The 17263-nt window shown below is 38.0% G+C and overlaps 2 protein-coding genes across 14 annotated transcripts in view; one reads left to right on the top strand and one right to left on the bottom strand.

Annotated features, from left to right (window-relative positions):
• Window positions 1–185: 185 nt before the first annotated feature.
• LOC140669277 (NEDD8-conjugating enzyme UBE2F) lies at window positions 186–1613 on the top strand. The gene is made up of 5 exons (XM_072898961.1): window positions 186–194; window positions 565–684; window positions 770–931; window positions 1016–1177; window positions 1257–1613. The coding sequence occupies exons 2-5, from the start codon at window positions 583–585 to the stop codon at window positions 1371–1373; spliced, it is 543 nt and encodes a 180-aa protein (XP_072755062.1). The 5' UTR covers window positions 186–194; window positions 565–582; the 3' UTR covers window positions 1374–1613.
• A 328-nt stretch (window positions 1614–1941) lies between these two features.
• The window catches only part of Obsc (Obscurin), a 48326-nt gene continuing 33004 nt past the window's right edge, over window positions 1942–17263 (bottom strand). For 11 of the 13 annotated variants that reach the window (XM_072898946.1, XM_072898950.1, XM_072898944.1 and 8 more), the window contains 20 exons: window positions 16610–17189; window positions 15622–15771; window positions 14782–14886; window positions 13629–14420; window positions 11870–12272; window positions 11401–11584; window positions 11017–11317; window positions 10294–10872; window positions 9781–10205; window positions 8898–9661; window positions 8518–8816; window positions 7504–8423; window positions 6987–7426; window positions 6535–6673; window positions 5929–6398; window positions 5429–5662; window positions 5071–5215; window positions 4438–4938; window positions 3164–4320; window positions 1942–2600 (listed from right to left, as the gene is read on the bottom strand). In XM_072898946.1, the coding sequence (XP_072755047.1) occupies window positions 2354–2600; window positions 3164–4320; window positions 4438–4938; window positions 5071–5215; window positions 5429–5662; window positions 5929–6398; window positions 6535–6673; window positions 6987–7426; window positions 7504–8423; window positions 8518–8816; window positions 8898–9661; window positions 9781–10205; window positions 10294–10872; window positions 11017–11317; window positions 11401–11584; window positions 11870–12272; window positions 13629–14420; window positions 14782–14886; window positions 15622–15771; window positions 16610–17189 (8835 nt within the window). In that variant the 3' untranslated portion in view covers window positions 1942–2353. The remainder of the gene's footprint in view (window positions 2601–3163; window positions 4321–4437; window positions 4939–5070; window positions 5216–5428; window positions 5663–5928; window positions 6399–6534; window positions 6674–6986; window positions 7427–7503; window positions 8424–8517; window positions 8817–8897; window positions 9662–9780; window positions 10206–10293; window positions 10873–11016; window positions 11318–11400; window positions 11585–11869; window positions 12273–13628; window positions 14421–14781; window positions 14887–15621; window positions 15772–16609; window positions 17190–17263) is intronic. The other 2 variants (XM_072898942.1, XM_072898943.1) reach the window with 2 other exon arrangements.

A 17263-nucleotide genomic window follows, 5' to 3' on the forward strand; every position in this document is an offset into this window, starting at 1 on the left:
AGAACTCTTTTGTGTTACTCAATCGGTGGTTAAAATTGTATTTTAGCGTTCGTGATTTTGTCGATGATTTATAATTGTGCGTGCAAATTAATTTTCTGAAAAAAATAGAAATGAGAAAGCCTCCTTTACAGACACTTTAACGTACGAGTTTTAGGGGATACAGAAACGAAACTTCTTAAATTGACGAACGAAAGGTATATCTCATTATCGGATATTATACGTGCTGTTTTTCTAACCTAGAAATTACTTTTAACTAGTGCCAATAATTGCGTTTTTGATACTAATGTCCTTTTAATTCAATTATGATATGTATCAAGTTTTTACGATTCATTAAAAATTATGTTATCGCAATTTGCTGCTATATTTTTCAGCACTTCAGACTTTTTTTTTTCTATTATAAATTCGCGATATTTTTTTTGTTTATTTATTATAAATACAAGTTTTGTCCTGTATTCTGTTTAACATAATTTAAGATATTTATTTAACATAATTTAAGACAGTATTTATATTAATTATATAAACAAGAAATATAATATAAAGTACTTTGCTTTCTGTGACTGAAAGTTTTTAGAGCAGCTTAATATGATTACTTTACGTGGAAAACTGAAAAAGGACAATGATATAACAAATTCAAAGAACAACAATAGACGAGTTTCAATACGTGATAAATTATTGATCAAAGAGGTATTTATTATAACAAGATATAAGATATTTCTTGCATTTCTTGCTAATATTAACTAATGCAATTCATATGGATTATTTCACTTAGGTACAAGAAATGGAACAAACGTTGCCAATAACTTGTCAAGTCACATTCAAAGATCCACATTGTCTACATGAATTTATACTGTTAATTGTACCAGATGAAGGATATTGGCTCGGTGGTCGTTTCTATTTCCAAATTTATATAACAGAGGAATATAATATGGCGGTAATTTTATAGGTTACAATTTTATGTGTGGTATGATAGTGTTAAATATAAATAATTTTGTATCTTAAATTGTGCATTTCTTAGCCACCAATGGTAAAGTGCTTAACAAAATTATGGCATCCTAATATAAGTGAGGATGGTGACGTATGCCTTTCCATTTTAAGACAAAGTAGCATTGACGGATTGGGATGGGCACCAACACGCAAGCTAAAAGATGTTGTATGGGGTTTAAATTCGCTCTTTACTGTACGTATATGAGTATTTTTTACTTCATTTAGTGCAGCGAAGAAGATACGTCAGCTAAATTATATTTCGTTTTTTATAGGATCTCTTAAATTTTGACGATCCTTTAAATAGAGAGGCAGCAGATTTATTTATTAAGGACAAAGAATCTTTTCGAAGTAAAGTTAAAGATTATGTAATGCAATATGCAAAGAGATGATTTATATTGTAACATTTTAAAGCAAGACTAATTATGTACGTTCATCGTATTGGTTTCATGCCTCTTTATAGTGAATGAGTGAAGGGTTTGCTCAAATATACTTTAGATTCACATGATTTAATTTGGTTTATATCTTGCTAGTCTTTTATCTGAAAGAGATTACTGGTCTTTGAATTTTATATCATTCTTGGATTGTTATAGAGAGGAGTTATATTCATATATATTAATTATAATCTATATATATATATATATATATATATATATATATATACATACATACATATATATATATAATGTATGCAGAAATTGTAAATGTATGAAGACGATAAAAATGCATCACATGTACAATAATGTTTTCTCTCTCTATGAGACATGTAATGTGAGATGTAATGTTCCATTGGAACATTTGTAAATAAAATGGGTGTTTAATAATATACTCAAGTCTCATTGTAATTTACATGTTCTTCATAAGAAAACATAAGGATGATGTCACACATGTTTACTCAAAACATCGAATGTACTTAAATAAATGTTAGAGTATAGAAGGTCCCAAGATCAATGCGCGCAGTAATTTCATCAAATATTTATTTATAATTTTCATACAAGGCATAATCAAAATTTTTTGCTAACTTTCAAAAAATTCGATTTGCACTTGGACTGATTAAAAAGTATAGGCAACAATTCATTTGTGTTATACTCGTCGAATTAACGGACGGTTGAGAAACTTATCGTTTTATTTCAGCACCGACAAAATTCGTCGACGAAGCATCGACGATCGCGTGACGACGATATATATATCTTTGTTATATAATTACAAGTTGTAACAAATAAATTATAACAAAAGAGAAAACACAAGAGAGAATCCCTCGCGTTTCTCATCATTTCTTCTCGCTGTCCAGAGAAATGGACATTAACGCGAGACGAAATGTGTTTGTATAGTATGTGTCCATAAATATAAATAAAAAATCGCAGGTCCACTGTTAGAACGTGGTCCGTAGCTCTTCTTGTATGCTGGTCGATCTAATGAGCTTCTGTTTCGAGCCTAACAAACTCTCGCTTGTTAGGCTGCCACTTTTAGAAGCTAAATTCGACTTTTCTTCGTGATACTTCTCGTTATATTCCTTCAACCTGTTGCCTAGGAACACAGCCCTTTCGCGTTTCTTAATCATATATTCTGTCGGCAACAGCCACCTATGTTCGTGACACTCCTCCGCCATCGGTCTTTTACTGAAAAAAAATTAATATAATTTATTATTTATTATTTATTATTTATTCACACACACACACACACACACACATAAAGTTTACATTTTATATTAAATATAATTATCTAGTTGCAATAAAGTTATACAATGAAAACTAAATAAATAATTATGTTAATTTTGTTAAAAGTTCTATCTAGTTAATTATAATATCAAAAAGAGTTATTAATTAGATTTGTTGTATGATAAGAATTCGACATTGATCTGTATGTTTGACATTGAAAGTACAAATCACAGATACAATGTATAAAAGCTGGTTGAAGTTTGGAACGTTCCTGGAGCGATTTTTTAAAAAATAATTTGTTCCATTTTTCTTCCGAAGGGCGTGTCGGATCGATTCTTTTTTTATTTTGTTTTTGGCTCTCGAAGCTCTTCTGTACCAAAGGAGAAATGGAACAAATTATTTTAAAAAAAATTGCTCCAACGTTTCAAACTTCAACCAGTTGGTATAAACAGGATCTAGCGATAGATATAGCTAAATAAGAATCTGAAAAGAAAAGATCAAAGATCCTTAACGTCTCTACCAACCTTGGCGCACGTTTGAAGACCTGCATAAGAAATCTGGTTGCCTCCTGACTGAGTTCTTTGTAAAGATGTTCGAATCTGTATCTGACGAAGGATATATTCTGTCTGGTCTCATCCACGTCCTTGCCGCGGAAGGGAGAGACCCCGGAGAGCAGCACGTAGGTCAACACGCCGACCATCCATATGTCTGTCTGCGGATAGAGCGGCTCTTCGTTGTAAAGCTCGGGCGATCTGTACTCCGGGTGACCCAGTTGCTCAGGTACCGTTGTGCCCAGTCGGCTGACCCGGTGAGCGGATCCCATGTCGACCAACTTCACCTGTACCGATCGCACGGTCGACATAACGATGTTATCTGGCTGGATGTCCAAGTGGCAGTAGCCACGCCAGTGCAAATATTGCAAACCGTCGAGGATCTGCGTGATGGCATTTGCCACGCAGTTCTCCGTGTACTCATGTCGACTAGAGAAGTATGTGAGTATATCGGCGCCCTGAAGCTTCTCCATGATGAATACCGCAACCGGGGAACCAGAAGGTGTCTTGTAAGCCGCGTCTAACGTGGCTATCCGCTCGTGTCGCAGCGAGCGCAGTACCTCGTATTCCCGGTTCACCTGCTTTTCCGTGTCGAAGTCCAGTTCCAGTATCTTGGCGACGATTACGCAATCCGTGCTCTTATCCACGCCCTTTGCTACAGTAGAGTACTGGCCGCGTGACAACTCAGAGATGATGCTGTATTTGGCGGATAGTTGCGTGGTCTCGTTCGACCATTCGATTGGATGTTCTTCTACAGAGTAATCTATGTGCGGCTTGTCTTCTTCTAGAATAATCTCCTGGCCGGCTTCGGTCAACTCTTGAAGATGCCTCATCGCTCGTGTGATCTGCACCTTCGGGCAACCTGGTGGTCGCGTCTTAATCAGCTTCGATGGGATACCCTTCTCGCTCCAGCCTATACGATTGCGCGCCGCCAAGCGAAAGTTGTAGCTCGTATCTTGCTTCAGGTCACGCACCAAGTAAAACTCGTGATCGATGTTGGAAGCGACGTCTATCCAGGCGATCGAGTCACCTTCCTTGTACTGGAGGTTGTAGCACAACACGGGCGAATTGCCATCGTACTTGGGTTGTTTCCATCGCAGAAGGACTTCGGTATCCGAAACATCAGAAGCCTGAAAAGTTGAAAATAATATTTGATGATAGAAAGATGGAGAAAATCACCATATTTGCATTGTAGATTAATTTTTCGTTTACTTCACATATCTTAAAAAATCGTTCAATTATTATACCTCCGGAGAGTCCGGACCAAAAGGTACTGTTGCCAGCAACATTCTCGTCCTGACAACTGTTTGTCCTATAGGATTCCTCGCCACGACCTTGTATATTCCGATGTCATGCTCCTTTGTAGGATTAAAACTGAGTATGGATCTCCCTTCAGCGTCTTCTGTCACTTTGATTCTGTTGTTCTCTTGGATGACTATGTCATTTTTAAACCACTGTATCAATGGTTTCGGATTTCCTACTGCCAGACAGACAAGATGCGCCGGCTTTCCTTCTTCGATCGGACAGATCTGCGGTTTTTCACGGAAAAACGGAGGCTGACCCTCCTTCTTTGACTCGATTATCGCCTCGGCTTCGGCATAACTATCCAATCGAGTGCCTAATTCGTTCTTCAGACGTCTAAGCGTAAATGTATCCGCTCCATAACGATTGATACGTGCCCTCCTCTCGTCGTCGATCTCCTCGTCCATAACGTCCGTGAATCGACGACGTTCTCGTATAATGGGTGTCTAAACGAAGCCAAAAATTAAAAAAATAATTTCACAAAATGTAAAGTAATAGATGTATTGTGCAAGAAATAAAAAAAATTAAGTTTTAAATTAGTATATTTATTTCAGAGTATTCTTTAAAACTGCAAGTACCCTCCAGTCAAAACCGTTATCTTCGGCAATGGAACGCGAGAATCCAGGGCTGCGATTGCACGCGACTTTCATGTATTCACGTAGTCGTACAGGGAAGTCGGTATCTCGAAGCTGAAGAAGATACGTGTCTGGACCATTTTGATAACTAAAAGATAAAGGTAGATTGTATTATACCCTAGAAATCTGATGGAAAAGTTATATATAAAATTTCTATAACTTTATTCCAAAAAAACAATACTAAATTCTTGTAGAGTCAATCAAATATACTTTTCCTATAAACTATATTGATATTCTTTATTTACAGATACAAAATTTGTAATATTCAAATCAGATGTTTAGTCTATCAATGTCTTCTTACTGGCTTTCATTCGTGATAATCCCGATTTCCGTATCGATCGGTTCTCTGGATGGTATTTGATTCTCCCATGTCCTGGGCGAACGTTTCTTCAACGGACTACGACTCCTGTCGAGGCTAGGTTCAGGTGTGAATTTATGTCCGGGTGGATATACCATTCGCGATGGATCCTCGAAGGCTGTCTCTAGTTTGCGTCTGCGATACCACGTACGACACGAAGCATTACTGTACCAATCGCTGTAAAAAATATATCTCATTTACACTCAACCTCTAAGTAAGTGTATTATGATAAATCATATTAATTTCATATATTAATATAGATATATTTCGTGGATCTTATTTTCATTGCATATGTCTTATAAATATCATATAATCATTTTCTTTTTAAATTCCATCCTAATTAAACGAAATCACTGTATTATATCTGTGATAATCGTAAATTATATTTGCCAAAATTAATGCTATGTTTTTATAGTTCAAAAGATTAGATAATCTTTACTTACCGATAAAGTTTGTAATAATTCTTCAAGTTCTCAGAAGGTATCCTATAAGGTTCCGGCGGTGAATTATCGATGTAATTAAACCATGGATGAGCCAAAGCGGCCTTGATGTCCAGTCTTTTTTCGACATTGTACATCAGTAAACTACGTACAAAGTCTTGCGCTTCGTTCGAGATGTTCTTCCATCGATCGCCAAAGTCCCATCTACCTTCTCTGATCTTCTTCAACGTCTCTCTGTCGTTTGCACCTCTGAACGGTGAAATGCCCGACAGCAAGATATAAGTAATTATACCGACGGACCACATATCTGTGGGATAGCTGACACCCTCGTTATTAGTTACTTCCGGTGCAACATATTCCGGCATTCCGTACGCCAAGGTCATCAACTTTGTATGCGAAATTCTGCGAGCGAGTCCGAAATCTCCAATTTTCAGATCATCTCCATTGGCGTGCGAAATTAGTAGATCGCCAAGCTATGAAAAAGAAAGCGAGAGAAAATGAAATTGAATTAAAAATATATTAATCACAATAGAACTAAATTTATTATATCTTTAATTCGTGAAGGTTTCGTGTTCTTTTGAAGAAGACAATTTTTAAACAATAATGTACCGTTAGACCAAGATGCGCGTAATGATTTTGATGCATATATTCCAATCCCCACAATATCTGACGTATGTAACGAGCGATATCTATCTCGGTATAGTATTCTTGTCTCGTGAGAGTATCCACCAATTCGCCACCAGCCGCACTAAATTATTATCATTAAGGATTCTCTGCTATACATAATTTTCGTATTAATTTATAATTTCGAATAATATACGTATATTAAACTATTATATAGAATTATATAAAATTAAAATATTTTTTATCAATGAAATTAATAACAATGATAAAATAACTGAAAACTAATAGCTATTAAATAGTCATCACTAAAGAATTGAAAAGTAAACTTAAATAAACTTAAAAAAACTTTAAATAATAATTTATTTTATATTATGATAATTTGCATTAATTCTACATACAAGACGAAAAATAAATGTGCAAATGATAATAAAGGATACAGTTCCATGACGAGCGTAACCGAATCGTTAGTCTCGAAAGCGTCGTGCAGTCGCAGCAATTTGCGATGATGCAGATTATTCATCGTTTCCATCTCGTTGTACATGAGTGGCTTGAGATCACCACGCCCATGCATAATCTTAGATGCGTAATTCCTTCCGGTACTCCGTTCGACTGCGTGATAAGTAACGCCCTGAGTGCCGCGACCCAACTCATCGCCTAGATCGTATAAATCGCCGAACGGTTTGTCGCGTGGTTTCACGTCCATCTTCTTTCGATACGTTCTGTATCCGTATTCGTGCTCGTTCTCCTCCACGTGCAGCATCACTGAACAGGATATCGAACCGGCCACGTTACCTGCGCTGATCGAGTAGAGACCCTCGTCTTTGGTGATGGCCTCGTTGATAATGAGAGTCGTGGTGTCGGGTTCAATAAATTGAATCTATTTCATTAAAAATATAATAAGATTATACTTTTTAGAGTGAAATCAAGAATAATAGAAGCATGAATAGAACAAACCCTGATCCTGGAAGAAGAAGCTATAGGCTTCCAGTCCTTGTACCATTTAAGTTCCGGATAAGGTACGCCAGTTACGCGAGCAGTCAATTGACCGGTTCTTCTCACCATCACGATAGTTTCGTCGGGTCTCTCGATAAATGTAGGATACTCGGCGATCTTCAGGATAACTCTTTGCCTGGCTTCGCCGTGTTCGTTCGTAGCGACGGCTTCGTAGATGCCTTCGTCCCTCTCGAGCATCCTATTGATGAAGAGAGTTGCCTGACCATTCCTGGTGTAACTCTGATCATAACGACCACCCGATTCGATTAGCTGATCATTGAAGTAGTACGTCATCTTCGGCTTAGGATAACCGTAGACGAACCAGAAGAGATTGCAGTTATGATTCTTCACGCCATACTGCGTGTCGTATTCTTGACGCAGAAATCTAGGCGCCTGGGCGTAGCCGTCGTGCGGCGGTCGCTCGATGTCGAAGTCTTTCGGGAAATAGGGGCTGGTTTCGGGGCGGAAGTCGATACCCGGTGGTAAATAAGGGAAGAACTTGGGCGGCTCTGGCTCGAGTTTGGCACGGTAAGTTTGCGCGAACGGTGACGGATCGCTTATACCATACTTGTTCTCTACTCGAATACGGAACTTGTAGTCGCGGAACGGCTCAAGATTGCGTATGTCGCACACGCAGCTGCGAATGCCGCTACGTGCGGTAAACCAATCGCCGTCCGGCAGCTCGCACATCTCTATCAGGTAGGTTACAGGCACTCGTGGTCCGATCGGAATGGACGGCTTCCATGAGAGAGTAAGATGCCGGTCCATCATACGACTGATGATCGGACGGTCCGCTAGCGGTAGCGGAATCCCCGACTTTTGGTACTTGTCGTAATCCGTATATTGATCGGCGAGAGATTTCTTTGCGCGTGGCTCTAAAGCTGATATTAGAAAATGTCAAAATGTACAAATTTATTTATTTAAAAAAATTATTTCGTAACATTACACTGAAAATCTCATTATTAATTTACTTACATTCGTAAACCATTTCTGCGCTGCATGAATCTTCACCGTGAGGATTGAATATCTTCAGCACATATTTCCCGGCGTCTAGCTCGTCCACATTGGCTATCGTGAGCCGCAACAGGCTACCTTCCTGGTCCATCCTGATGCGATCAGTGGGCCAGAGCCTGTCACCGTTGCGATGCCATTCAAAATCAGGTTCCGGATAACCCGTGACGCACGCGGTGAACTTTGCCGGCATGCCTCTGTAAACCTCACAATCGCCGATTCTCTTCAAGAACGCTGGCGGTTCAACTTTCTGCATTTTTTGGCTGAAATTACAAATATTAATATATTTCAAAATATTAAAAAATTATCCTTCTTTTCCTACATTTGCTTCCGCTAAAGCTTACATCTTGTCAACAACAGCCAGGTTCGCCACGCATTCCGCCTCACCGCCCTTGTTAACCGCTTTACATTTGTACCGTCCCGAGTCGTCGTATGTGCAATCCTTCACGTACAGACAGCAGGCATCGCCATCACGCTTGATCTTGTACTTGTCATTATCCCGCAGAATCGGTTTGTCGTTGAAATACCATGTCACTTCTGGATGAGGTATACCAGTGATGCGTGCCGGGAATTTAGCGTCGTATGAAGGCAACTGCTGCAGGTCTGTGAACTTTTGCGTAAAGTTCGGCGACTGGTACACTTTGCGGACGATAGCGTTCGCGCTGGTCGTGTCGTCGCCTAGCGGATTACTCAGCCGACAGCCATAAACGCCTGCATCCTTGGGCTCGCACGGGTCAATCTGCAGACCAACCTTCTTGCTGTCGCAGCTCATCGTAACGCGTTCCGACGGCACAACCGGCTCGCCATCCTTGATCCAACTCACATCAGGAATCGGATTACCGACAAATGACACGTCCAACGCCAGTGGCTGGCCCTCTTCAACGGATACGTCGCGCATAGGACTGGTGAACACTGGTTTCTCTTCCGGTGTATCCGGTCTCACTTTACCAGCAACATCTAGCTTGGCTTTGCAGGACGCGGTGCCTTCTGTATTGCCGGCTATCACCTGGTACACACCAATGTCTTCCGGCGTTGCCTTGTCGAGAATTAGAGCTTGTCTACCGTCCGGTTGGCTGATGATCTTCATATGTTTGTTGTCCGGAGTAATCTGAAGGTATAATTAAAAGTATTCATCACCAATGTTACTTTAATAAAAGTTGATTTCGAAGAAATGTTACTACAGTTATAATAATATTTTATCAATGTGATAAAAAATATTATACTAACTTCTTCGTCATCTCGTAGCCATTTAAGCTCAGGCGCCGGTTTTCCTGTAGTTTTAACTTCCATCTTTACTGGGAAACCTTCGACAACGGTCTGTGGTTGAAGACTCGCAACAAACTCTGGTCTCTTCTCTCTTTCCTCTACCTCGACCTTGGCCGTACCCGTGATTTCACCAAGTACGTTGGAGACGATCAGTGAATAGGTGCCGGCATCCTCTGGACGTACATAATCCATTCTCAAGCCAATAAGACCATTTGGTTCATTCATAAAATACATCTCTTTTGTATGTCGCAACGGTATTCCGTCCTTAAACCATTGCACCTGCGGATTCGGGAAAGCTAGGACTTGTGCTTCCAGCTTCAACGGATGTCCAACCACGGCCTTCGTGTCTTCCAATGGCTTAGTGAATGATGGTTTTCTTCGTTCAGCTACAAAGAGCATCTCGTATTAAATAATAATTAGATCTTATTATAAACAACGAAGGTTTTACGAAGAAAAAAAATAAGATTTACTCACGCGTGACAGCGACAGCGCAGAGCGAGGAATTCTCGCCGCTGGAATTCGTAACGATGAGCTTGTAGGCGCCGCAATCGGTAGGTTTCACTACATCGATAGTGAGCTTCGTGGTACCATCTGGTAACGTACTGATCTTCACGTGATCGTCTGGAGTGAGCTTCTCGCCGTCCTTGAACCAAGCAATGTTGGGTATCGGACTACCGTCTATCTTAGCCTTGAGCTCCAAAGGTTCACCCTCGTCAACCTCCGCTGATCTCGGTAAAGCTTTACCGAACGTAGGTTCTGTTAACATCATGGAGAGCTTGCAACTGGTCTGCGTGCTTCCGCCGACATTAGTTGCCTTGCACGTTACCGTGCCCGCATCCTCGGCTGAGAAAGTTTTGATGGAGAAGGTACTGTCTACTATGCCGTCCACATGGCTCGTCACCTGGTGACGTTCGTCCTCTTTGACGATCTCGCCGTCCTTCAGCCACTCGACGGTCGGTCTTGGGATGCCCGTCACGCGGATCTTCAGTTCGATGTCTTCGCGATCGCTACATTGTAGCCTCGATAGTTCTTTCAGGAAGGTTGGAGCCTCGGCTGTGGAAAATACAAATATCTTTACGTTTTGAACTTGTAACAAAATTTAATTACCTAAACCAATATTTCAAAGATTCTTAGCCTTCTGTATTTTTTGCGTATGTTACATATTACATATTATTGTCGAAAGTTTTATGTACTTACTGTGAGGCGTAAGTGTGGCTTGAGCACTCACTTCGCCCAGATAATTCTTTGCCACAACTGTATAGGTTCCCTTATCCTGTAGAGTGAGCTTTTTAATGATAAGCTTGTATTTGCAGTTTCTTTTGTCTTCCACCATATCATACTGCTCGTTCTTTTGCAACTGCGTACCATCTTTCATCCATACGATTTCAGGTTTTGGATTTCCCTTGATAATAGCCTGCCATTCAACTCGCTCGTCAACCGACGCAGCGTGGTCTCTAAAGCTCTCAATTTCTGGTTGCAATAGAAGACTTAAAAATGCCTAAAGAAATACAAATCTTTGTCTCATAATTTCGTTATTAAATAATATTTTGTGTAATTTGCATTAATCTCTCTACTACTTACGCTTGACTCGCCTTCACCCCACTTATTTTTTAACTTCAAGGTATACTCTCCGGTATCTTCTTTGGTACATTTTGGTACCTTTAATGTAATTTTACTTTCCGTTAACTTATCAGCCGCCGGACCATTAATGATGGTCCATTTAAGTCTAGAATCATCAGGCGGAATTTCATTGCCTTTGCAAAACCTGAAAAACAGATATTTATATACAACTATTTTATAAATAATATTTGTCAGTAATGTATTCTATTTATACATAGATATATACATATTTTCCAAAATGAAATGATTTAGATTAATATAACAATAATATGAAAAAGAAAAGTAATATTTTTGTAATTATTTTTCTCATTATATTTTAAAAGATTTTATATCTCTTTCATTACATTCAAAAAATATTTTTTTCTAATGTATAAAATATATAGAGTTTGTAAAAACATATTCTTTACATATACACGCAATGCATATGTACCATGTGATATCCGGAACCGGGTCGGCCGTGAAGACGGCTTTAAATTCGCCGTCAGTTTCAGGATCGACATCGACGTCTTTGAGAGGCTCGCTGAACCTCGGTTTCCGGAGGTCATTGACAGTGCCGACTGTCAAATAGCCCTCTACAATTTCCTCGCCTAATTTGTTCGTCAAGATGCACGTATAGACACCTTCGTCCTCGAGAGTAGCTTTGCTGAGCTCCACTTCATATTTCTCTCCGGCAGTCGTAATCCTCACTCGTTCCCCGCTTCGAAGAGGCTTGCCATCTTTCAGCCACTTTTCGTCTGGTCTAGGTAAACCAGTGGCGTTTATCTCGAATAGCGTAGTTTGTGTCTCGAAGATCGTTCGATCGGTGAGATTTGTACTCACGATGTGAGGTGGAGCTGCGAGGAATAAGACATGAAGAATAAGTCGCAAACCTTTCTTTTTATTATGCATTCTTGAGAGCACTTAGGATGCATCATAGCTCGAAGAACATTGTTATGCACTTACTTTCTTTTGCAAATTATTTTACAATTTAGTAAGATATAATGTACATAAAATACATTTGTTTTGAATTTATTTTATTCGTATTATTTATACATGTACTAATTAAATTTTCAAATGTTATTAATTTAAAATTATTTAAAATATTTAAAATTGAAAACAACTAAGGGAAGAATATTATTAAAACTGCCCATTACTTAAATATGATCGTTTATGTATACAAAAATTGAAATAATTATCATTCTTTTTGAAAAAATATTTCACAAAAATAATTTGATCCTTCGTTGATGCATTTAAGCTCCATCATCAGCAATCAATTGCAAATTATTTTACAATTTAGTAAGATATAATGTACATAAAATACATTTGTTTTGAATTTATTTTATTCGTATTATTTATACATGTACTAATTAAATTTTCAAATGTTATTAATTTAAAATTATTTAAAATATTTAAAATTGAAAACAACTAAGGGAAGAATATTATTAAAACTGCCCATTACTTAAATATGATCGTTTATGTATACAAAAATTGAAATAATTATCATTCTTTTTGAAAAAATATTTCACAAAAATAATTTGATCCTTCGTTGATGCATTTAAGCTCCATCATCAGCTGTGCTTTATTATATCTATCAAATAATATACGTTTTTTAAAAACATATACTTACCTAAAAGCATATGGTTAAGCAGGTGCTCAGCAAACCGCATAGTGAAGATTATAAAATGGATCAACACTTTTTGTAGAACAAAAGCCATAATCTTACCTTGTTATACATATTTTTTTGAATGACGAAGAGTAGTATGGTGCTATAAGTAAATAACATAAAGCTACAAAGCAGATAGTGATATTGCACAGATAGTGATGTTGTGCATGGAAGCATAAATAACATATTTAGTAAAACGTGTATAATTATTATTATAATTAATTACATTTTTTAAATAAAATCTACATGTATCAATATATTAATATTACAAATATCAAGAAAAGAGACAGATAAAATTTCTAAAAATACTGATGCAATCTTATGAATTCTTATTAATAAACTCTCCATAATTGTTTTATGTTTCCATGCGAGCATGCGAATTGTTACCGAAATACGATGAAATTGTGAAAGTGACAACATGCGAGAAAGAAAGAGGCAAAAGAATAGATTTGAAAATCGTAGATAGATCTGACGATATTTCGATGACTTATAGTGCTGAAAGATTAGAATTAGCTACTGAAACTGATGGCATCCCTCGCAGTCATACCTGACTCTCTGCCCGACTCTTTATCGAGGATTTCGTCTAGCACGCTACGTTGTCGTTTAACACGAGCTAGAAGATTCTTCATCTCCTCATCAATCTCCTCGTCATTGTCGAGCTGTCCTCTCTGAGAACTCGATGGAGTTTCGCTCGACAACGTTGAGACTTTTGTCTCCTCAAACATCGCAGTCTCCTTCGACAATTCAACGGCAGAGTTTGGTTGATCCAGAGTTGTCTCCGCGATTCTCTTTGCTGGACTCAACTCGCTGATTGTTGGACTCTGGGCAGATAAGTTTATCTCCAAACTTTCCTGCCGTAAAGTTTGATTCGAAAGAACTTTCGTCAATGACGGCTCTTCGGATGACCGTTCTTCAAGGATGGTCTCCGTGATTTTAGAGATTCTATGCGATCTAAAGTCCTCCAAAGTTCTCTCATCTTCTGGTGTTTCGTTAAAGTAAAAATCGTCGACGATGCCGCTTGTTTTCTGATCGTCCGGAAACTGATCGGCCGATTGCACATCCTCCGTGCTAACGTCTCGTGACAAAGCCTTCAAGGTCGACTCGTCGTCGGAAACAGAGACAATCGTGACTCCACGATTAAAACCGAAGTCCGATCTTTTCTCTTCGGTCTCTGAAAACTCCTCGATCAGCACGCCGTTCGGTGGTTTCGAGTCCTCCTCTTGCACAGTGTAAGCATAAGAAGCGATTTCTTCGACACGTGGTCTCGATTCAATACCAAATTCCCGACACTCGACTTTGGTCGCCGTCATCTTGCTGATCGTATGACTTTCATCGGGACCTGTGAATGGTCTGACCTAATACCTTCGACTACTATCGCTCGCATATAATCGCGTGTATTTCTTCCATATTTTTAGAAATAATTTTCCTTTTTATAAATTACATGTTTATCGCTTGAATTTACTATGAAAGTAAACGATGACAAGAATTTTAAAATAAAATGATCTTTGAGCATGTTTAGTTTTCAAGAAACAGACATTACGGTTTCGTGTACCCTGTTTGTTTGTATAATTGTTAGTTTAAGATATCCAGACAACAGAAACGTCTAAAAGACATTGCAGAATTCTAGAAGAAGTCTTTTCGACTTTTATGTTGGCTGAATGGTGAATGATGATGTAAGTTTTTTAATGTGATGAGATTACCTGTGAGTATAGCTTCGTGTGATGTTGTAGAGGCCACGGAGATTGTGATTGTTTCATTGTCCCCTTGAATTACTTGGATGTTTTGTTTCTCCAGTTTGACGCGACCTAAATTTATCACAAATATTGTCGTGCTACAAAACTACCGCCAAACGACTCTTAATCAAATACCTTGTCAATATCAGTCGTTAAAGATAAGTAAGTGATAAGTATGATAAATTATGACATACGATGCGTCACACAAGTCTGTCTAATTTTCTAAAATCGCTTTGTGCGATTTTATAAATATTAAAAAAAAATTACAAAGAAGAGAATAATTATTTCCCGCAATTTCTTTAACATGGAAACGATTCCAATCTTGTAATTAGTCTGCCAAGATTTTGAGAAATTTACAAGCATTTGTGAGAATACTCTATCTGACTTTCTTTTAATTTATTGAGTATTACAAACTACGGAAAATGATAATTTCCCTTTCTTGTGTTAAAAAGAGTGATTTTTTTTGTTGAATTGTGCATATTATTAACTCTAACAAGATGCTTACAATTAGTTTTGTAATAAATCAAATGTAAAAAATGAAAATTAAAAAATTTTTTTAAATATAGATGTTACAAAACATAATTTGGCTCTAGCATGCAAAAATTATTAAGAAAAAATTGATTTTAGAATTAAAGTGTCTTCTAATAAAATTCTTGTCGATGCGTGCGATATACAAATCACGAGTTGGTGTTTTAATTGTCAAAGCATCTTTGTGATTCGTTATATTCCAAACGAAGCAAAGTCACTTTATTTCATTCTGATATATTATAATTTAGCTAATTATTCAAATTGACGCGCATGATTTACCTCCCAATTCCGATTCTTCAGCGCGCAGAGTCGTTTGCTCCGACAATTGTTCCTGCACTAATTTCTTCGTTCGCGTTTCTTCCATCGTCGTCTTCTCGGCCTTCTCTTTTGGAAGTTCTACCTTTTCGACCTTCTCATCTTCCGTTTTAGCTACGGAAGTACATTCTTTCGAATCTTTATCGTGATATGTTTCAAAATGCGATATGTCAGCACTTATGACATTTAGATAAAAAAATTGGGAAAATTTCCGAAGCAACATAAACGTAAAATGGATCGAAGTAAGAAAGAAAGAAAAACAGCGGACACGTTCTGCGTCAACGTCGATTATGTGACGCGTTGAAAGAGTGGTGTTCTCTCTTTTGGTTTCAGGAAATCAGGAGAAAATCTTTTTTACACACACATATTTAAACAACTAGAAAAACTATGAGAAAAATAAATCTCGATGGAACCTCGTCATTAAAGGTCGTCAAAAAATTCCCAGAGTGTCACGCTGGGAAATAGAAAATAAAACGAAAAAAGAAATTGTTTCGTTTGTGCATCCAGTACTTACTGAACGTTGTCGAAACATGACGACTTTTATCGTTGCAATTTCTCAAAAATTAGAAATATACACTGTTTATTGCTGACTACTCCGTTCTGGCAAATTTCACGATTTCAGCCATCCTCGGATTTCCTCAATTCTGTCAAAATTATCTCCGAATTTTTAACTCTAGAACTCGATTATGTCAGATTAAACGTGACTTCACACGAAAATAAATATTTATAAAATTATCACATAATTGCGATTTAATATTTTAAATTGTATACGTATAATATAATTATATTGTACATTAATATATTATATTAATTTACTATACTTTATTATTATTTTACAGATAGATAACATAACTTGCATTATTAATTTTATAATCGAATTTAGCTCGCATCAGACAGAATCGAGTTCCAGGGTTAGATTTGAAAAAAAAAACGAAAAGACAAAGATACTTACTCAACACGATAACCTTGCTCTTGCTAATAACGTAACCCAGGTCGTTCTCCGCCCGCACTTCGTACAAGCCGCCATCGCTGCCTTTTAGGAGTGTCACCGTTAAATCGTAGCTCTCATTCCGCTGACTATCTCTAGTGATCTTAATCCTGGCGTCCGCCGTCACCTCTTCTCCGTCCTTGTACCACTTGACTTTTGGATCCGGCGTACCGGATACCTCAAACTTCAATGTAAGCGTCTCGCCTTCCTTCAATCTCTGGTCTTCCAGCTTCTTCAACAGCTTTGGTCGAGTGTTTACCGTCAAGTTGGAACTACTCGAGTTCTCGCCATACTCGTTCTGCACCTTGCAGGTATAATTGCCCTTCAGCTCAGACTTCACCTCTTTCATGATAAGTTTGTAATTATCACCCTCCTCTACGCGAGTGTATTCTGTTCGTTTCTCCGTGATTTCGACATCGCCCAGGAACCAGTGCACGCTCGGCTTTGGAAAGCCTTCGACTTCCACGACGAACTCGATGTTCAGCTCGCCCTCATTTGCACTGATATCGCACAGTTTCGTCTTGAATTGCGGTATGCCACGTACCTGCGAACATTTTTTTATGAACATTTGAATTAAGTAATTAAAATGAGTAAATTATTTTTTAATTGATTTCAAAA

This window comes from Anoplolepis gracilipes, chromosome 9, assembly GCF_047496725.1.
Source record: "Anoplolepis gracilipes chromosome 9, ASM4749672v1, whole genome shotgun sequence".
Lineage (NCBI taxonomy): Eukaryota > Metazoa > Arthropoda > Insecta > Hymenoptera > Formicidae > Anoplolepis > Anoplolepis gracilipes.

What these genes read in the sequence shown, in the direction of transcription:
- LOC140669277 (XM_072898961.1), top strand. Translation starts at nt 583, where the DNA reads ATGATTACTTTACGTGGAAAACTGAAAAAGGACAATGATATAACAAAT. An exon ending in ATAAATTATTGATCAAAGAG is followed by an intron (nt 685 to 769) that starts GTATTTATTATA and finishes TATTTCACTTAG; the next exon opens with GTACAAGAAATGGAACAAAC. An exon ending in GTTTAAATTCGCTCTTTACT is followed by an intron (nt 1,178 to 1,256) that starts GTACGTATATGA and finishes CGTTTTTTATAG; the next exon opens with GATCTCTTAAATTTTGACGA.